The sequence below is a fragment of the Mustelus asterias genome, chromosome 5 (genome assembly GCF_964213995.1).
Source record: "Mustelus asterias chromosome 5, sMusAst1.hap1.1, whole genome shotgun sequence".
Classification (NCBI taxonomy): domain Eukaryota; kingdom Metazoa; phylum Chordata; class Chondrichthyes; order Carcharhiniformes; family Triakidae; genus Mustelus; species Mustelus asterias.
The window spans coordinates 14,826,371-14,848,531 of record NC_135805.1 but is presented as its reverse complement, the minus strand read 5'-3'; the positions used below and the strand labels follow the sequence as shown (position 1 = coordinate 14,848,531).

Here is a 22,161-nt window from a genome sequence, read left to right as displayed (position 1 = left end):
GGTTAGAGGGATTAGTGGGTAAATGTGTGGGGGTAGGGCCTGGTTGGGATTGTGGTCGGTGCAGACTCGATGGGCCGAATGGCCTCCTTCTGCACTGTCGGGTTTCTATGGTTTCTATGGCCCTCCAAGCCCGCACCGACCATGCTGCCTGACTGAACTGAACTCTTGGGGCTTTAATTCCGATTTATTCAATGAATTTAAGTTCTACCAGCTGCTGTGGTGAGATTTGAACCCTTGCATCCAAAGTATTGGGGCGGCACAGTGGTTAACACTGATGTCTCACAGCGCCAGGGTCCCAGGTTTGATTCCCGGCTTGGGTCACTGTCTGTGCGGAGTCTGCATGTTCTCCCTGTGTCTGCGTGGGTTTCCTCCCACAGTCCAAAGATGTGTGGGTTAGGTTAATTGGCCGTGCTAAATTGCCCCTAGTTCTGGGGGTGGGATTAACAGGATAAATATGTGGGGTTATGGGGATAGGATGGGATTGTGGTCAATGCAGACGCAATGGGCCGAATGGCCTCCTTCTGCACTGTAGGGATTCTATGATTAGGCTGGGCCTCTGTCTGACTCGGCAAAGCAGCCAGCATAATTAAGGACCCCATGCACCCCAGACATTCTCTCTTCCACCTTCTCCCTTCGGGAAAAAGATTCAAAAGTCTGAGGTCACGTACCAACCGACTCAAGAACAGCTTCTTCCCTGCTGCTGTCAGACTTTTGAATGAATTTACCTTGCATTAAGTTGATCTTTCTCTGCACCCTAGCTATGACTGTAACACTACATTCTGCACTCTCTCCTTCTCTATGAACGGTATGTTTTGTCTGTATAGCGTGCAAGAAACAATACTTTTCACTGTATGTTAATACATGTGACAATAATAAATCAAATCAAATCAAACCTCGAGGAGAAGGGCTGGCAAGTTGGGGGCAACTGAGTACGAGCATCTTCTCACTTACTATGGGTAAGATCTGGATGTTGTCCTCACCTCACCTCCAAGACCCCAGATGTTAGCCCTCTCCACATCTCCCCCTCCCCCCACCAGACCCTGTTAATGTCACTTCTATATTTACAATCAAACACAATGCAGGAGGCCATTTGGCCCACCATGGCCATTACTGTCTCTTTAGTGCAGAGTTAGCTTTTTAATCCCACTCCCCCTACTCTTTCCCCATAGCCCTGAAAATCTTTCATTTTCCAGAATTTAGCAAATTCCCTCTTGAAAGTTACTATTAAAATCTGCTTCCAGCACCTCTGACAGTGCTGCACTCCCTCGGTACTGAACCGGGAGTGTCAGGCTGGAATACACGCTCAAACCTCTGGAGCAGGACTTGAACCCACGACCTCCAGACTCCAGAGTCGAAAGCAGCAAGAGAAATAGTCTGAAGAACAGCACCGTACACCTCGATTGGGATTGACTCAATATATAGTTTATTTCATTTATTTACAAATATCATACATGCTGTGGAATCTCGGTGTGGTGATAATGCCAACATGACTCCGTACACAGGGATCATGTCCCATCACAAGACACAGCAGAGTCTTCTCTCTAATAAATGGTCACAAAATCCCAACTGGGCATGACACAATCTCAAACCTCTGGATCCATGCTGCAAAAAATTGGGTGATCTTTCCCATGGTGGCACAGTCGCAAGCACTGCTGCCTCACAGCGCCAGGGACCCGGGTTTGATTCCGGCCTCAGGTCACTGTCTATGTGCAGGTTGCACATTCTCCCCATGTCTGCATGGGTTTTAAGGCAAGGATAGATACATTTCTGAACAGTAAAGGAATTAAGGGTTATGGTGAGCGGGCGGGTAAATGGAGCTGAGTACACAAAAAGATCAGCCATGATCTTATTGAATGGCGGAGCAGGCTCAGAAGGGGCCAGATGGCCTATTCCTGCTCCTAGTTCTTATGTTCTTTCCTCCGCGTGCTCCGGTTTCCCCCCACAGTCCAAAAGACGTGCTGGTTATGTTGATTGGCCATGCTAAATTGCCCCTTAGTGTCAGGGAACTAGCAGGATAAATTTGTGGGGTTACGGGAATAGGGCCTGGATGGGATTGTGGTCAGTGCAGACTTGATGGGCCGAATAGTCTTCTTTTGTACTGTAGGGCTTCTATGATTACCAAAATAGATAGAAGATCGATGGCTGGCAGTGGGGAGGACAGGGCAAAGTCCACGATTTTATGACCCACTTTCCAACAGATACCCCTCTAGATGCAGAAGTGGAGGTTTTCTACCCTCCAGCCCCACCCAATAAGGTCATTAGCCAAAAGACGTCAACACAAGACCCCTCTAAGAGTCTCCTTCCCCTCCATGTCACATACATGTTTCAATAGACACTTCCTTCCAATGATTCCGACATGATTAAGTGCTTCTAATGTTTTGGTGAATGGGAAATGTACTTTTACATCCGAGACATATCCAAGAGTGCTGTCTAATAAACTGTCCCATTTCGTCTCGGCACTGGAGTGGCGTCATTGGGTCCGCTAAGTGTAGTGGTTCTATTAGTGGGTAAGTAATCCCAAAATTCGAACTGATAATCCAGGAGGGGGAAAGAATTCAAATCAGCTTGAGAATTTAAATTTGGATAGGGGTTTAGTGATTTATTTCAGAGTATTTTCAGTAAAAGTGACCGTGAAGCTGGTCTGGTTTAAAAGGCCAACTTGTTCACCTCACCTCCCTTTAGGGAAGGAGTAGGCCTCTATCCCGACTACCGGGCCTGGACCTCAGTGTGAGTCCAGATCTCACGCCGAGATATCGGGCAATGAAGCGGCCTAGTAAGTCAGGCTTGGTTGCATCAAATCACTTCACAAAGATGAGACACCATCACCATCTCTCTGCAGGGTGACCAGAGATGGGCAATAAATGCCGGTGATGACCAGATCCCGGGATTGAATACAAATAATTCCAAAACCCTGGAGCCCCAGATCAAAACTTTATGATCCTCTGCCAACTGAGCTGCCCAGTTTCTGGAGGACCAGGCTAGATCGTGGCAACTCGTCTCCCCCAACCGCCCCATATCCAAACCACCTGCTGACATTCGGTTGCCCAGGCTATGCGGAGAACAAGGTGGAGATCAAAGTGTTGGTAACCATGGAAACTTAGGTCCGCAAGGCCTTCCTGGAACGGGGGAACCAAGGAAAAGGACAAAGCAAGGTCGGGGCACCTCACTGACCCCCCGGAGGTGGCTGTTATATCACTGAGACATTGTCCATGGTGCAGCCACATTTCTCTGTGATCATGTTGGGGAACTCTGCCACCTCGATCTCGGTGTAGTCTCCCCTCTTCACCAGGTACATCACGGGCAGCGAGGCGCTCTCCACCACTGCGCAGCTCCTCTCGCCGTAGTCGAAGGGCCACTGTGGCTGCTTGCAGCCCCCCGTGCAGTGGAAGGCCTGGTAGCCGGGGGGCTCAATGATCCAGTACTGTGTCCAGGTCAGCTCCCTGAAGTTGATGAAGTGTTCCTGCCTGCAGCAGCTCCCACTTCTCCGAGTCCGGCTCCCATCGCAGTCCCCGGCAGCTCTACAAGACAAAAAGGGAGCAGGTTCGTAAGTAAAGGTCTCACCGCGAGGTGACTGATTTCTGATGCAGCTTTAACTGCCATTCCTGGCAAGGTTCAGGCCATTGGCTCCACATGTATTTTAATATCAATTATGTAAGGGAAGGCGATAGCCTAGTGGTATTATCGCTCGAGTATTAATCCAGAAACTTAGCTAATGCTCTGGGGATCCGAGTTCAAATCCCACCAAGGCAGATGGTGGAATTTGAATTCAATAAAAAATATCTGGAGTTAAGAATCTGCTGATAACCATGAAACCATTGTCGATTGTCGGAAAAACCCATCTGGCTCACTAATGTCCTTTAGGGAAGGAAATCTGCCGTCTTTACCCGGTCTGGCCTACATGGGATGTAAACACACGATCTCTGGATCACCAGGTTCAGTAATGTAACCACTACACCATCAGACCCTCACAGCGGTACAGTGCACAATGGAAAATAGAATCACTCTTCCCCCCCCCCGCCCCACACAAATACTTTGTCTGACTGCTCCTCTTTGGATACCATGAAGCAAATGATTCCAAGCAACACTGTGACATCCTGTCTACCTCCACTGCCCAAAACCACCCCCTGCCCAACCCCTGAACCCCCCCCCCCATCCCATTCTGCTGCTGATCCCCATGCCCCTAATGCTGTGTCCCAATTCCCTCGGCAATCCCTCTATCCCTGATTATATCTCCTCCACAAATTTCAGTGCCACAGCAGCGGTGGAGTGTGCCAGGTGGGAATGTGTCTGGGGGTTACTGGGCTTAATCCCTGCCAACTCCAAAAGCACACGGTAAGATCAGGTAGGCCCCATCCAGGGTCAGCACAATGTTAGAATAAAAAATAGAATCCTTACAGTGCAGAAGGAGGCCATTCAGCCCCTTGAGTCGGCACCAACTCTCTGACAGAGCATCTTACTCAGGCCCTCTCCCCCACCCTATCCCCATAACCCCACACATTTACCATGGCCAATCCATCTAATCTATACATCTTGGGACAATTTATCATGGCCAATCCACCTAACCCACACATCTTTGGAGTGTGGGAGGAAGCCAGAGCACCCGGAGGAAACCCACAGAGACATGGGGAGAATGTACAAACTCCATACAGACAGTAACCGAGGCCGGAATTGAACCCGGGTCCCTGGCGCTGTGAGGCAGCAATGCTAATCACTGTGCCACCATGCCAACCCTTTCTAGACAATGAGGCTTTCAACTTTGTACCTGCCAGAAATTCCTAGTTCCACCACCTCCTTGACTCTAAAGGTTTAGAAAAACAATTATGCTCACACATCAGTATCCGTAATATTGTAATACCCTCACCAGTATTTACAGCCTTGCATCCACACGCTAGTATCTATACACTAGTGATCACACACTGGTCTCTATACATTGGTGATCACACACTAGCACCTTTACACTAGTAATCACACACTAGTCTCTATACACTAGAATCCACACACTGACATCCACACACTAGTACCGGTGGCACAGTGGTTAGCACTGCTGCCTCACAGTGCCAGGGACCTGGGTTTGATTCTCAGTTTGGGTCACTGTCTGTGTGGAGTTTGCACGTTCTCCCCGTGTCTGCGTGGGTTTCCTCCGGGTGCTCTGGTTTCCTCCCAGTCTGAAAGACGTGCAGGTCAGGTGCATTGGCCGTGCTAAATTCTCCCTCAGTGTACCCGAACAGGCGCCTGAGTGCGGCGACTAGGGGATTTTCACAGTAACTTCATTGCAGTGTTAATGTAAGCTTACTTGTGACAATAATAAATAAACTTTAGTTCCTGTATAATAGCAATCACACGCTAGTGTCTGTACACTAGTAATCACACACCAGTATTTGTACAATAGTATTCACACACTAGTATTCATAGACTTGCGCTCACATAGCCATATCTGTAAGCTGGTATTAATATATGGGTCTTCACAAACCTGCACTCTCAGACTAGTATCCACCCACTACCTGTACACTAGCTTTGTGCTTTAATATCTGCACTGGTATTTAATTTGTGTGCCAGTGTCTGCTTTCACACACAAGTATTCGCACGCTTGTATCTGCATGTCAGTATTCACCCTGTGTTGTTTGAAGGCTGGAGTGACTCATTTTCACAGACTGAGAAAACAGCACTAAAACCTTAAGAACTCCTCTCCCTCCAGGATTACCCTGGAATCTCCAATCACTCTGAGCATTGCAGCGGCAAACCAGGAGCAAGATCACTGAGGTACAACAAGAAATGGGGGTTCTTTTAATTGTCTCTGAATTCATTTCTTTATTGCAGAAATCATAGAATCCCTACAGTGCAGAAGGAGGCCATTTGGCCCATCGAGTCTGCATTGACTCTCTGACCCAGGCCCTCTCCCCCACTCTATCCCTGTAACCCCAGGCTAGCCCACCTAACCTACACATCTTTAGTTTATTTATTGGTGTCACAAGTAGGCATACATTAACATTGCAATGAAGTTACTGTGAAAATCCCCTAGTTGCCACACTCCGCCATCTGTTCGGGTACACGGAGGGAGAATTTAGCATGGCCGACATACGCAACTAGCACGTCTTTGGACTGTGGGAGGAAACCGGAGCACCCGGAGGAAACCCACGCAGACACGGGGAGAATGTGCAAACTCCGCACAGACAGTGACCCAAGCCGGATATCGAACCCGGGCCCCTGGTGCTGTGAGGCAGCAGTGCTAACCACTGTGCCACCGTGACGCCCCAGAAATGCTGGTATTAATTAAAAATAAATCTAATCAGATAATAGGAACTCTGTCTGCTTTCCAATTGACCACAGGAAGATGGTGGCTGACCCCATGGCGGGGCGCCATGTGACTAGATTCGGCCACCTTTAGGAGGTCTGAATTGTGGGAGGGCTCTACTCAGAGATACGTACCCGTACTCGCTGAAGTTGAGGGTGTACAGGACCAGCTCAGGTTTTCCCAGCTTGCGGTCAGTAGGATTCTGGGAAGTGAAGCTGACATATTTGGCGAGTTCAGCCGCGTGCCGCCCTGGTCGCTCAGCCTCAATCCAGACCTCCAGGTACATCTCACTCTCCTCGGTGTTCTGCCAATAGTGGACGGCCTGGGTGACGTCGAACATTTTCCATCCCGAGTCAAGAATGGGGACCAGCCTGTCACAGAGCCGGGAATAAGTGTTAGCAACTCAACACAACAGCAGGCAGCAACACACACCTCACAGAAGCCAGCCTGAATCCAAACTAGATCTGCAGGGACAGTATTGCAGTGAGCTGTTCCCTGTCTCTGACTCTGAGGAGGCAGTGGAAACAGTGACATAAAATTACAGCAAAACTCTTTATCATAGAATCCCTACAGTGCAGAAGGAGGCCATTCGGCCCATCGAGTCTGCACCGACCACAATCCCACCCAGGCCCTATCGCCGTAAGCCCATGCGTTCACCCTAGCTCGTCCCCCTGACACTAAGGAGCAATTTAGCACGGCCAATCCACCTAAGTGTGGGAGGAAACCGGAGCACCCGGAGGAAACCCACGCAGACACGGGGAGAATGTGCAAACTCCACACAGACAGTCACCCGAGGCCGGAATTGAACCCGGGTCCCTGGCGCTGTGAGGCAGCAGTGCTAACCACTGTGCCACCGTGAAGGTGAATTAGATGGACGTTGGTCTATATGTATCTCCTTTCAACACCCCTTATCATCATTGGCCGATTCTCTGAACCTGATCTGTTTGTGATTTATATAACTGTTTGTGATTTATATAAATGATCTGGAAGAAGGAGTAACTGGGGTGATCAGTAAGTTTGCGGACGACACAAAACTGGCAGGACTTGCAGATAGTGAGGAACATAGTCAGAGGCTACAGAAGGATATAGATAGGCTGGAAATTTGGGCAAGGAAATGGCAGATGGAGTTCAATCCTGATAAATGCAAAGTGATGCATTTTGGTGGGAATAATGTAGGGAGGAGCTACACGATAAATGGCAGAACCATAAAGGGTGTAGAGACGCAGAGGGACCTGGGTGTGCAAGTCCACAGATCTTTGAAGGTGACGTCACAGGTGGAGAAGGTGGTGAAGAAGGCATATGGCATGCTTGCCTTTATAGGACGGGGCATAGAGTATAAAAGTTGGGGTCTGATGTTGCAGATGTATAGAACGTTGGTTCGGCCGCATTTGGAATACTGCGTCCAGTTCTGGTCGCCACACTACCAGAAGGACGTGGAGGCTTTGGAGAGAGTACAGAGGAGGTTTACCAGGATGTTGCCTGGTATGGAGGGGCTTGGTTATGAGGCGAGATTGGGGAAACTGGGGTTGTTCTCCTTGGAAAGACGGAGGATGAGGGGAGACTTAATAGAGGTGTATAAAATTATGAAAGGCATGGATAGGGTGAACGGTGGGAAGCTTTTCCCCGGGTCGGTGGTGACGTTCACGAGGGGTCATAGGTTCAAGGTGAAGGGGGGGAGGTTTAACACAGATATCAGAAGGACATATTTCACACAGAGGGTCGTGGGGGCCTGGAATGTGTTGCCGGGCAAGGTGGTGGAGGCGGACACACTGGGAACGTTTAAGACTTATCTAGACAGCTATATGAACGGAGTGGGAATGGAGGGAAACAAAAGAGTGGTCTAGTTTGGACCAGGGAGCGGCGCGGGCTAATTGTTCCTTGTTTCTCGTTTCAAGGCTTCATTCTATGATCATCTTGCTGGTGCCAGTACAGAGCGAGACTGCGGATAGTTGGGAACCTGTCTCGGGGGCAGGGAATTCATATGGTGTTCGTGGAAGTGGAAATGACTAGGGTTGGGAAGCATTTTCCGATCAGGGCCATTGTGATCTCCTGGACTCGTTTCGATCGCCTCAGGGGGTCGGAGAGGAATTTCCCAGATTTTTTTTTCCCCATATTGGCCCTGGGGTTTTTCACTCTGGGTTTTCGCCTCTCCCTGGAGATCACATGGTCTGGAATGGGGGGGTGGGGGTGAGTTAATAGGTTGTAATGAACAAAGCATCGTAGCTGTGAGAGACAGCTCGGTGGATAGGATATTGGTATGTAGATAGGCTGGAAAATTGGGCGGGGATCCTGGATTCAGGATTCAATCCTGGACCGGGGAGCGGCGCGGGCTTGGAGGGCTGAAAGGCCTGTTCCTGTGCTGTATTGTTCTTTGTTCTTTGATCCATGATGGGCGCATCAAAGGGGTGGGGGGAGAGGGTGGGGGGGCTGGCAGGGGTGCTGGGTTGGCAGGGATGGGGTGGGGAGGGAGGGGGGGTGGGTGTCAAGTCAAATTTCATAAGACAGGATTATGAGAAGGAGGAAAATGGAAAAGGAGCTTTAGTTCTTACCTGGAGTCTATGAGTGAGGTCCTGTTACTGCCGTCAGCCAGAATCCTGACCCAGTACACACTGACCCTGGCGTTGTTAACTGGCCGGCTGTGTCTCCTGGGAGGGAGCGCTCCCTTGTGGACGCCTTTCTTGAAGAGTTTGAGCTCCGCCATGGTTACCTCGCTGTTTTCAGGGATCAGCCCCTTCATATCAAAGACCAGCCTCTGCCTGCTGGGGTCCGAATAAAGCACGTCTCCTGTCGTATCTGCAGGAACGGAGCAGAGCGTTGTGAGACACGGCATATTTGTGAGAGGAAGAGCAAGATGAAAAAATGAAGCAGAACAGGAGTAGGCCATTCAGCCCCTCCTTCATGCCATCCCTTTAAACCATGGCTCACCTGAAGCTTCTCTCCAGTTACCCCGCTATGTAAATGCACTGATAGAGATTTACCAGACTAATACCTGGGCCTGGGCAGGTTATCGAATGGGGAAAGAGTGAAGAGGTTAAGCTTGTATCTGCTGGAGTTTAGAAAAGTGAGAGGCGACTTGATTGTAACTGGTGCTTCCGTTTTTATTTAAGTTTATTTATCAGTCACAAGTAAGGCTTACATTAACACTGCAATGAAGTCACTGTGAAATTCCCCTAGTCGCCACAGGGGAATGCGCCTGTTCAGGTCAATGCATCTAACCAGCGCGTCTTTCAGACTGTGGGAGGAAACCGGAATACCCGGAGGAAACCCACATTTCCTCCCACAGTCCAACGATGTGTAGGTTAGGGGGATTGGCCATGCTAAATTGTCCCTTAGTGTTCCAAGATGTGTAGGTTAGGTGGATTGGCCATGCTAAATTGTCCCTTAGTGTTCCAAGATGTGTAGGTTAGGTGGATTGGCCATGCTAAATTGTCCCTTAGTGTTCCAAGATGTGCAGGTTAGGGGGATTGGCCATGCTAAGTTGTCCCTTAGTGTCCAAAGATGTGCAGGTTAGGTGGATTGGCCGTGGTAAATGTGTGGGGTTAAGGGGATAGGGCGGGGAAAGGGCCTGGCTAAGATACTCTGTCAGTCAGTGCAGACTCAATGGGCCGAATGGCCTCTTACTGCACTGTCTTGAGAGGGTGGATGCGGAGAGGATGTTTCCTCTTGTGGGAGATTCTAGAACAGGGAAGATTCTGGAACTAGGAAGTCTCTGTTTAAAAATAAGGGAGTCACCCGTTGAAAACAGAGAGGGAGCAATTATTTTTCACTCAAAGGGACAAATGTCTTTGGAATTCTCTTCCTGAAAAGATGGTAGAAGCAGAGCCTGAATATTTCTAAGGAAGGGGGTGAACAGATTCTTGATAAACAAGGGGGTAAGAGGTGAAAAGGTTATTGCAGGTGGGTGGGATGCAGATTTGAGATTACTATCATATCAGCCATGGCCTTATTAAACGACAGAGCAGGCGGGAGGGGCCGAATGGCCTACTCTTGCTCCTTGTGCTTATGTCTGTAAGTTCTGTAACTCTGTAAGAGCCTGGCCTGGTACAAATCTATCGCTCTCACTTTTCTCCAACCTCTCATCAGACAAAGCACTTGCAGACGTGGTACGATTAGAAAGGAGATGCAGGAACAGAGTTACCTGGGGAGTTTTATACACTAACCGCTGAAGGTGGCAGGACAAGTGCGGAGAAGGTTGTGCAAAGAATAAAGCAGATGAGATTCTTGGCTTTATTGACAGAGGCACAGGATGCAAAGGCAAGTCTGTTACATGTTAACTTTTATAAAAACATTGGCTAGGCCACTGCTGGAGCATTGTGTTCAATTCTGGCACTACACTCTAAGAAGGATGTCAAAGCCTAGAAGGAGCCGGTAGCACAGTGGTTAGCACTGCTGCTTCACAGCTCCAGGGTCCCGGGTTCGATTCCCGGCTCGCGTCACTGTCTGTGTGGAGTTTGCACATTCTCCTCGTGTCTGCGTGGGTTTTCTCCGGGTGCTCCGGTTTCCTCCCACAGTCCAAAGATGTGCGGGTTAGGTTGATTGGCCAGGTTAAAAATTGCCCCTTAGAGTCCTGAGATGCGTACATTAGCGGGTAAAATATGTGGGGGTAGGGCCTGGGTGGGATTGTGGTCGGTGCAGACTCGATGGGCCGAATGGCCTCCTTCTGCACTGTAGGGTTTCTATGAGCCTGGAAAAGATTTACTAAAGGGATGGGAGACTTCAATTATGTGAAGAGACTGGAGAGGCTGGGGTTGTAATCCTTTGAGTGGGGCGACTGGGTAAAATGCTCTTTCAGAGAGTCAGAACGGACTCGATGGGCCGAGTGGCCTCCTACTGCATTGTAGGGATTCTATGATTTCCATAGAATCCCTACAATGCAGTAGGAGGCCACTCGGCCCATTGAGTCTGCACCGACCACAATCCCACCCAGGCCATAACCCCATGCATTTACCCCGCTAGTCCCCCTGACACTAAGGGGCAATTTTAACATGGCCGTTAGAGATATTCAAAATGATGAATTGCTGGAGGTGGGGAGAGTGGGTAACCAGAGGACACCTCTTTAGGATAATTAGCAAAAGAACCACAGGGGAGACAAGGAGGATGAGTCATTATGGGGATATGAGCACAGTGTTTGAAAGGAGATTCAACAATAACTTCCAATAGTGAATAGGACGAATGCTGGAGGAATTACAATTTGCAGGACTACGGGGAAAGTGGAACTAAATCCTCTACAGGGCCAGCACGGGATCGATGGGCCCAATGGCCCCCTTGTGTGCTGTACAATGAGAGCAGACGTTTATAATCTCGTTTCCAGCCTCCCTGGGAATATTCATGTCTATTCTTCAAAAGACACTGTGTTGCATTCTGAGAGAGCAACTGTGCATTCCAGACAGTGCAAGATCTGTGGGAGCCTTTGTAATGCGTCAGGCTGTGTGAATCACTCTATAGTTTGCAGCTATAACTGTAAAAGGCCCTTTCAGACAAGGCTGAGGCTGAGAGTGTGGAACACGGTTATTAGTAGCTGATTAGGTTTACACAACACCAGAAAATAAACTTGTAAAGGCCAGACTGAGTCAGTCTGATCCAAGCCTCACAGTGGTTTCAATGGCCTGGGACTTACAGCACGCAGGGAAATCAGACAGGTTTCCCTTCTCCAATCCCTATTGGTAAAGTGAAAATATCCCTCACCCTTGTGTGAGTTATCGCTGTTCAAACAAACTCCAGTCAGGTCACTAAACATTTTCTTTTAATCTGAAGCTAGGGACAGGTGCTGGAGACTTATCCAGGGCGGCACGGTAGCACAGTGGTTAGCACTGCTGCTTCACAGCTCCAGGGTCCCGGGTTCGATTCCCGGCTCGGGTCACTGTCTGTGTGGAGTTTGCACATTCTCCTCGTGTCTGCGTGGGTTTACTCCGGGTGCTCCGGTTTCCTCCCACAGTCCAAAGATGTGCGGGTTAGGTTGATTGGCCAGGTTAAAAATTGCCCCTTAGAGTCCTGGGATGCGTGGATTAGCGGGTAAATATGTGGGGGTAGGGCCTGGGTGGGATTGTGGTCGGTGCAGACTCGATGGGCCGAATGGCCTCCTTCTGCACTGTAGGGTTTCTATGATTATCCTCAGGGGATGAGTAAAAACATATTTATTCTCACCCATGGGAACGTGTTACTGCAAGAGAGTGAAAGGAATCTTTAGGAAATTTAGGTGGCGCAGAGGTTAGCACTGCTGCCTCACAGCTTCACAGGGACCTGGGTTCGATTCCCGGCTTGGGTCACTGTCTGTGCAGAGTTTGCACGTTGTCCCCGTGTCTGTGTGGGTTTCCTCCGGGTGCTCCAGTTTCCTCCCACAGTCCAAAGGTGTACAGGTTAGGTGGATTGACCATGCAAAATTGTCCTTTAGCGTAGGTTAGGGGGATTAGTGGTGTAAATAAGTGGAGTTATGGGCATAGGGCCTGGGTGGGATGCTCTGTTGGAGAGCCAGTGCTGACACGATGGGCCAAATGGCCTCATTCTGCACTGTAGGGACCCTATGATTCTGTGATGAAATTACTCTAAATGGTACAGGGAATTGGATTAGATACCCTGGCTGGGGGGGTTAGCACACGTCGGGGCACAGTGAAGGTAAACAGCCTCAGCTTTGTACTCTTTATATCCTTGTCCTAAATTTATAGGAGAATGATTTGATTTGATTTATTATTGTCCCATGTATTGGGATACAGTGAAAAGTGTTGTTTCTTGCGCACTATACAGACAAAGCATACCGTTCATAGACTATATATGGGAGAAGGAAAGGAGAGGGTGCAGAATATAGTGTTACAGTCACAGCTAGCTTGTAGAGAAAGATCAACTTAATATCAGGTATGTCCATTCAAAAGAATGCAAATAATCTGAAAGAAATTGTCTGTGACTATATCCACACTCCTGAACTACTTACACTCCCAGACTACTCTCACTCCCGGACTATCCACAATCCCAGATTATTCACAATCCCGGAGACTGCACACTCCCGGAGTCACACACTGCAGGACTACACAATCCCGGAATCCACACATTCCAGGACTACACACAATCCCGGACTACGTACAATCCTGGACTCCACAAAATCCCGGACTCCACACAATCCCGGATTACTCACAATCCTGGAGTCTGCACGCTCCCAGGGCCCACACACTGCAGGACTACACAATCCCAGACTCCACACAATCCCGGACTCCGCACACAAACTCTGGGGTTGGTAGCACTCCTGCCTCTGAGGCAGAAGTTGGGAGTTCGAATCCCACTCCAGAAATCTGAAGGTGTAACAGGCTGCTGGAGGGAGCCTGCCCTCTCGGGTGGATGTAAAAGACCCCCAATGAAAGCGGATTATCTAATCATCATTTCATTGGTGTCTGTGGGATCTTGCTATGCACACATTTGCTGCCGTGTCTGCAGCACTAAAACAGTGACTACACCTCAAAAAATCAAACCCTCATTGGCTGGGAGGTGCTCGTGCAAGACGCAGTAAAAATGGACATCGATTCCCTTTTTACACTCAGCCCCAGAATTAATGTGATTATTGGCAGAGATATGAACATTACAAAAAGCGTTATTTACCCAAATTGCCCGGAACTCCACGTAAGATGCCAGCCAGGCTGGGCAGTGCTCTCCGCTTCCTCTCCTTATCCTTGTGGAGCTGTAACATGGCGATGTACTTGTTCCTCACGTGAGCCGGGACCACTGTGCTCTCCAGGTCTCTCTTGGCGAGACGGGGTGCCTCCGTCAGCCCCAGTTTCCCGAGCATTGCAGCCTTGACCTCCTCGACATGGTGCCGGTGATAATGGTGGTGGACTCCATCGGTCAGCACTGCCCAGAGTAAGGAGCAGAGCAGCCCGAACCACAGCCTATTCCAACTGCTGACCATTTCAAACCAGGGAGGTTTTTCCCTTCTAATTTCTCCAAGGCAAAGAGGGAGAAGGTTTGCCCCTTTCTGTTAGACCAATCTGCTTCAGCACAGCTCCTGGGAAACACCTCTCAGCTAAGACAGCCCAGACTCTGGCTGAGAGGTCTGGACAGCAGCTTTTAAAGAGAGAGCCAGCCATTGATTTCCAATCCAGACTGAGGTGGATACACAAAAATTGAAAGGAACTGTTGAAACATCAAAGAGGCAGGAGACTTAACATTGTGACGCCCCCCCCCCACCCCCACTTAAAACAGAATGACTGACAGTTTTCACCCTCTGTAGAAATCCTCCAGTATTAACTTAATCATGTGGCCCTTTCGACTTCCCGCCCATGCAGATTAACAGGGCTGAAACCTCAAACAGATTTTTAATTTAGAATAATACTCCCAAAGGCTTTGAGTGCTGTTTAGCACTCACTCTCTGCGAGGGTGCTCAGGAACTGGCTTGATCAAACAAGCTGAATCTCCTCTCACTGTGTCTTATCAAAGTAAATAAATTGATGTAGTTTATGATGAGTCCGCTGCAATTTTGATCAGCAAGGTTCAGGTTTACTAGAAGGAGTGGCTTGTCTTCCTAAGGAAAGGTTGGACAGACTGAGCTTGTTTCCAAAAGAGAAAATGCTGGAAAATCTCAGCAGGTCTGGCAGCATCTGTAAGGAGAGAAAAGAGCTGACGTTTCGAGTCCCTTTGTCAAAGCCCGAGACTTTTGTCAAAGCTGTTTTTCCAGCATTTTCTCTTTTGGTTTCAGATTCCAGCATCCACAGTAAATTGCTTTTATCCTGAGCTTGTTTCCACTGGAGTTTAGAATCATAGAATCCCTACAGTGCAGAAGGAGGCCATTCGGCCCATCGAGTGCACCGACAACTGTCCCACCCAAGCCCTACCCCGTAACCCCACGTATTTACCCTGCTAATCCCCCTGACACGAAGGGGCAATTTAGCATGGCCAATCCACCTAACCCGCACATCTTTGCAGTGTGGGAGAAAACCGGAGTACCCGGAGGAAACCCACGCAGACATGGGGAGAATGTGCAAACTCCACACAGACAGCGACCCAAGCCGTGAATCGAACCCGGGTCCCTGTTGCTGTGAGGCAGCAGTGCTAACCGCTGTGCCACCGCGCTGCCCAGGAGAGTGAGGGGTGACTTGATTGAAGTATATAAGATTCTGAATGGTCTAGACAAAGGTAGATGGAGAACGGATGTTTCCTTTTGTGGGTGAGTTCAGAACTAGGGGACACTGTTTTAAAATTAGAGGAGACATTAGGGCAGGTGACCAGAGCTTCTGGTCAGGTTTTGAGGAATGCCTTCACGGAGGACAGGGAGGTAGAATCATAGAATCCCTACAGTGCAGCAGGAGGCCATTCAGCCCATCGAGTCTGCACAGGGTAGAACGATGTGGAGATGCCAGCGTTGGACTGGGGTAAACAGGGTAGAACGTGCAGACTCCACACAGACAGTGACCCAAGCTGGGAATTGAACCCGGGTCCCTGGCGCTGTGGGGCAGCAGTGCTAACCACTGTGCCACCGTGCCGAAGCAGAGAGGTTTAGGGAGGGAATTCAAGCACTTAGGGAACCAGGCAACTGAAAGCACAATCACTATTGGTGGAGTAATACAAATCAGGGATGCTCAAGTGGCCTCGGAAGTAGTCCCACAACACCAGGTTAAAGTCCAACAGGTTTATTTGGTAGCACAAGCTTTCGGACGCTGCTCCTTCACAAGTGGCTTCAGTTAGAGAAGCGCAGATATCGGGGAGGGCTGGGGGAAGTTACACACAGTAAGAAGTTTAACAACACCAGGTTAAAGTCCAACAGGTTTATTTGGTAGCAAAAGCCACACAAGCTTTCGGAGCCTTAAGCCCCTTCTTCAGGTGAGTGGGAATTCTGTTCACAAACAGGGCATATATGAGTCACAGAGAGGGAGTAGAGATAGACAGAGAGAGAGGGGGGAGCAGAGATAGATAGAGAGTGAGAGAGAGAGACGGGGAGGAGGGTGCTGTGCTTGATAAAATGATCCAGAGAGAGAGAGAGGGAGAGATGTCCAGAGTTACACAGGAAGTTACGCAGACAGGAGAGACATGAGGCTATGGAGGGATTCAACACCACAATGAGAATTTTAAACCGGAGGTGTTGCCGGTCCAGGAGCCAGTGTAGGCCAGTGAACACAGGGGTGACAGGATACTTGGTGCGATTCGGATCTGGAACAGCAAATACCTGAACTCTAGGAATCAGATTAAAAAAGAAACAAGAATCTGTGCTCAGTAAACTGGTTTTAGTTGCAAACCAGCTGTGTGCAGTGCTTGCGTTCACTCCCAATGGCCATCATAGAATCATAGAATCCCTACAGTGCCATTCAGCCCATCAAGTCTGCAACGACTCTCCGACAGAGCATCTTACCCAGGCCCTCTCCCCACCTTATCCCTGTAACCCCACACATTTACTGGCTAACCCATCTAACCTACACATCTTGGGATAGGGGTTACTTTAGCACGACCACCTAACCCGCACATCTTTGGAGGGTGGGAGGAAACCGGAGCACCCGGAGGAAACCCACGCAGACACGGGGAGAATGTGCAAACTCCACACAGACAGTGACCCAAGGCCGGAATCGAACCCGGGTCCCTGGCGCTGTGAAGCAGCAGTGCTAACCACTGTGCCACCCCTCCCCACCAATTGGATTGGGAAGTGGTGGTGTCAGGGGAATGAGATCGCTTTGTCAACATGATCCATCTGCCCCCTGCTGGAAGAAGCATGATCGGGTGAACAGCCTTGACTGTAAAATAAAGTTAAAGTTTATTTATTCGTCACAAGTATGCTTACCTTAACACTGCAAAGATGTTACTGTGAAATTCCCCTAGCTGCCACACTGGGCGGCACGGTAGCACAGTGGTTAGCACTGCTGCTTCACAGCTCCAGGGTCCCGGGTTCGATTCCCGACTCGGGTCACTGTCTGTGTAGAGTTTGCACATTCTCCTCGTGTCTGCGTGGGTTTCCTCCGGGTGCTCCGGTTTCCTCCCACAGTCCAAAGATGTGTGGGTTAGGTTGATTGGCCAGGTTAAAAAATTGCCCCTTAGAGTCCTGGGATGTGTAGGTTGGAGGGATTAGCGGGTAAAATATGTGGGGGTAGGGCCTGGGTGGGATTGTGGTCGGTGCAGACTCGATGGGCCGAATGGCCTCCTTCTGCACTGTAGGGTTTCTATGATTTCTATGACTCTGGCACCTGTTCGGGTACATTGAGGGAGAATTCAATGCAGCCAATGCACCTAACCAGCACATCTTTCGGACCGTTGGGGGAAACCCATGCAGACACGGGGAGGTCCCTGGCGCTGTGAAGCAGCAGAGCTAACCACTGTGCCACCGTGCCGCCTCTCTCACAGTCGGACTGTGATGCACCCTGTGTGGAATAGCCTACCGACCATCCAGGCTCTGATGGAATGATTACTTGGGAAGCTCCCAAAGGAATGGCTGCTGCAAATGGAAACACATCCCACTGCAAGAGGGTGGCTGTGCTTTGTTAAAGAAAACTGCACTGTGACACAGTTTATGTTACCTCACTCAAGGGGCAGTGAACCTTTAGAGGCTCTGTGTAATATATCCAAGAAAAAGATAGGTTTTTGCCTCCTAAAGGAATCATGGATAAGGGGATTAGTGTGGGAAGGCATGGCTGAGATCAGCTAGCATTTTATTGAAGGGCTGAATGGCCTCCAACTGCTCATATTGCTTCTTAAGAGGTATGAGCGGATCTCATCCCACTTAGCCCACAGTTATCCTGAAGTCCCGAACACGGTTAAGTGCTAACATGATCTTTCCCTATTTATGTAAATACGGTCACACGTGAACTGCGGAGTTCACTGCTTGTAAATATCAAACAAAGAGTTTAAAGTTTATTTATTAGTGTCACAAAGTAGGCTTGCATTAACACTGCAATGAAGTTACCATGAAAACCCCCTATTCACCACATTCCAGTGCCTGTTCAGGTAACACTGAGGGAGAATTTAGCACGGCCAATGCACCCAACCAGCACATCTTTCAGACTGTGGGAGGAAACTGGAGCACCCGGAGGAAACCCACACAAACTCCGCACAGACAGTGACCCAAGCCAGGAATCGAACCCGGGTCCCTGGCGCTACGAGGCAGCAATGCTAACCACTGTGCCACCGAGCCACCCCAGACTCAAGCCATCCAAACTCGAAATGTTGGCTCTATTTTCTCTCCACAGATGCTGTCAGACCTGTTGAGATTTTCCAGCATTTTGTGTTTTTGTTTCAGATTCCAGCATCCGCAGTAGTTTGGCTTGTAAAGATCGGATTGTTGTGACTGCCACAAATATATCAGTTAATTAATACGAGTGAATTGATGGTAGCTTTGGCCACAGTCAGTTGATGAAAAATATATCTGTGTATACATATATACAAGGTACTTACAGAGATTTCAGAAACTCACTGCACCCAGTCACCGCGAGTGAGATGGTGTAACTACAATGTGACATGTTTGCATAGATATTTTCAATTTCAAATGTGGATGTGAGATAACCAGATCATCTGTTTTAGTGACCTTAATTGAGAGGTCAGTGTTGGCCAGGGTACCAAGGGAGAACTTCCCTTCTTCAAAATACTCCAGTGGCATCTTTTGTGTACACCCGAGAAGATAGCGAGGGCCCCAGTTTAACATTTCATCTCAAAGACGGCATCTCTGACTGTACAGCACTCCCTCAGCGTTGCATCGGGAAGGTTACCCTGAATCTTGTGCTCAGATCTTTGGAGTGGGACTTAACCAACATTAACCTTTCTCAGGGCTAATCACTGAGGCCCCTGGAATCAGTTAATGATACATTGAGGCCTGCTGCCTCACTGTTCAGGTACAATTCGATCCTTTCCTTCTCGTGGTACGGTGGCACAGTGTTTAGCACAGCACCAGGGACCTGGATTCGATTCCCGGCTTGGTTCACTCTGTGTGGAGTCTGCACATTCTCCCCGTGTCTGCGTGGGTTTCCTCCGGGTGCTCCGGTTTCCTCCCACAGTCCGAAAGACACGCTGGTTAGGTGCATTGGGCATGCTAAATTCTCCCTCAGTGTACCCGAACAGGCGCCGGAGTGTGGAGACGAGGGGATTTTCACAGTAACTTCATTGCAGTGGTAATGTAAGCTTACTTGTGACAAATAAATAAAGCTTTATGTACTCTATGAATGCTATGCTTTATCTGCATAGTGTACAAGAAACAATACTTTTCACTGTATTGCAGTACATATGATGATAATAAATCAAATCAAAATTTCACAGATATCTACTGGCGAGTGAAGTAGTTACTCATTCGGTCTAAGCCGGGACATAGGATTAAGTCATAGAATCATAGAACCCCCACACTGCAGGAGGAGGCCATTTGGCCCATTGAGTCTGCACCGACCACAATTCCACCCAGGCCCTTTCACTATAACCCCATGCATTTACCCTGGCTAGGGGCAATTTAGCATGGCCAATCCGCCTAACTTGCACATCTTTGGACTGTGAGAGGAAACCGGAGCACCCGGAGGAAACCCACGCAGACACGGGGAGAATGTGCAGACTCCGCACAGTCGAGGCCGGAATCGAACCCGGGTCCCCGGTGCTGTGAGGCAGCAGTGAGATGGTCAAGCGAGTTATTTAAGTGTAGGACGATCGGGAGGCAAAGTCCGGTGAATACAGCTGGTCAGAGCTGACAGCAGGAGTATTAATTAATGCTCACCGCCTGGTAACTCGTTTAGCCAGCTGGGTAGGAGCCATATCTCAGCTAGAGTGATCACCTCCAGGGGTTGTGCTTGATAAAATGGGGCGGTGGTCATGCGGCTGTAGAGTGAAAACCTAAATGGAACTTTATGTAAATAGGCACACTTTGATTTTCTTAAGCCTGAGATCCACTGAGGTGAAGCCAAGACTCATCTCTCAAAGCGGCGTTTATTCATGAGGCCCTTGCGAGAGTATATTTGTACTTCTTAAGGCTCCCACATGACATCCCCTTGATGCGAGGGAGGTGTTGAGGGGAAGCTGGCTGCTTCCCGGTGGGGAAGGAGTAAGATCTGCCACCCTTGGGCCTTCCAGCAGTGAGGTCAAACTGCCAGCTTCCTTCATACCTATTAAGATGCAGAGCGGCCACACTTCAAACAGACAAAGCTCGGATGAAAGTGTTTGTGCAAATCTCACCTTGATCTCTGCAGGTTCACCAGCTTACTGAGGGGTGAGGAAGTTCACCATTGTAGGCAGCAGCTGTTCCACAACTCACACACCAGAGACTTCCCGCTTGCTTCCAGGAGCTCGCACTCCATCCTTCCCCCCCCCCAACCCCCATTGCCCACTCCCCGCATAACAGGGGTGAGCTGGCCATGTGGGAAATCAGGAGGCTTCCTGAGTAATCCCCCCATCGCTCCCCCAATCCCCCCACCTCCCCAACTCCCACAACTCCTTTGAGGTACTGCCTTCTGGGCACAGAACTGCAGGAAGCATAAGTCCAAAAATTAGCCAGGACCTGAAATAGCGAATTTATGTGATTGGGTTGCATAGACATGGCTTGCATTCCCTTCAGTTTTATCAATGTGGTTAAAACGCTTCAGGGATTTGATAGGATCGACAGAAAGAAGCACTTTCCTTCTTTGGGAGAATCCAGAGCAAAAGGACATCATCTTCAAATCAGTGCGAGGCCATTTCGATTTGATTTCACATCATGTCACATACACTGAAAAGTATTGTTTCTTGCGCGCTATACAGACAAAGCATACCGTTCATAGAGAAGGAAAGGAGAGAGTGCAGAATGTAGTGTTACAGTCATAGCTAGGGTGCAGAGAAAGATCAACTTAATGCCAGGTAGGTCCATTCAAAATTCTGATGGCAGCAGGGAAGAAGCTGTTCTTGAGTCGGCTGGTACGTGTCCTAAGACTTTTGTATCTTTTTCCTGACGGAAGAAGGTGGAAGAGAGAATGTCCAGGGTATGTAGGATCCTTAATTATGCTGGCTGCTTTTCCGAGGCAGCGGGAAGTGTAGACAGAGTCAATGGATGGGAGGCTGGTTTGCGTGATGGGCTGGGCTTCGTTCATGACCCTTTGTAGTTTCTTGCGGTCTTGGGCAGAGCAGAAGCCATACCAAGCTGTGATACAACCAGAAAGAATGCTTTCTATGGGGCATCTGTAGAAGTTGGTGAGAGTCGTAGCTGACATGCCAAATTTCCTTAGTCTTCTGAGAAAGTAGAGGCGTTGGTGGGCTTTCTTAACTATAGTGTCGGCATTGGGGGACCAGGACAGGTTGTTGGTGATCTGAACACCTAAAAACTTGAAGCTCTCGACCATTTCTACTTTGTCCCCGTTGATGTAGACAGGGGCATGTTCTCCTTTACGCTTCCTGAAGTCGATGACAATCTCTTTCGTTTTGTTGACATTGAGAGAGAGATTATTGCTGCCGCACCAGTTCACCAGATTCTCTATCTTATTCCTGTACTCTGTCTCGTCATTGTGTGAGATCCGACCCACTACGGTGGTGTCGTCAGCAAACTTGAAAATTGAATTGGAGGGGAATTTGGACGTACAGACCTCGAGTTGAAGATTCGCCAGCCAGCGGGAAACAGTCTCTCAGCTTCTACCTTGTTAACCCTCTCAGAATCGTCCATGGTTCAATGAAGTCACATCTCACTCTTCTAAACTCCAGAGAACATAGGCTGTTTCAACTCAATCTCCTCAGAAAGGACAGCTCTCACGGTCCAGGGATCTATTCCACCCCGCCCACCCTTTAAAACAAGTATACCTTTCCTTAAGTACGGAGATCAAAACTGTAGACAGTACTCCTGGTGTCATCTCACTAAAGGTCTTATTACCATAAGACCATAAGATTTAGGAGCAGAATTAGGCCATTCGGCCCATCGAGTCTGCTCCGCCATTTGATCATGGCTGATATGATTCTCAACACAATTCTCCCACTTTTCC

The 22,161-nt window shown here is 49.0% G+C and overlaps 1 protein-coding gene across 1 annotated transcript in view; it reads right to left on the bottom strand.

The window, feature by feature from the left end:
- Nucleotides 1–3,187: 3,187 nt before the first annotated feature.
- Nucleotides 3,188–22,161, bottom strand: part of LOC144493914 (left-right determination factor 2-like) — a 35,775-nt gene continuing 16,801 nt past the window's right edge. Inside the window, exons 4-9 of the mRNA XM_078213495.1 lie at nt 19,941–20,041; nt 16,354–16,440; nt 13,877–14,125; nt 8,842–9,085; nt 6,427–6,663; nt 3,188–3,518 (exon numbers count right to left, since the gene is read on the bottom strand). Of these exons, the coding sequence (XP_078069621.1) occupies nt 3,188–3,518; nt 6,427–6,663; nt 8,842–9,085; nt 13,877–14,125; nt 16,354–16,440; nt 19,941–20,041 (1,249 nt within the window). The remainder of the gene's footprint in view (nt 3,519–6,426; nt 6,664–8,841; nt 9,086–13,876; nt 14,126–16,353; nt 16,441–19,940; nt 20,042–22,161) is intronic.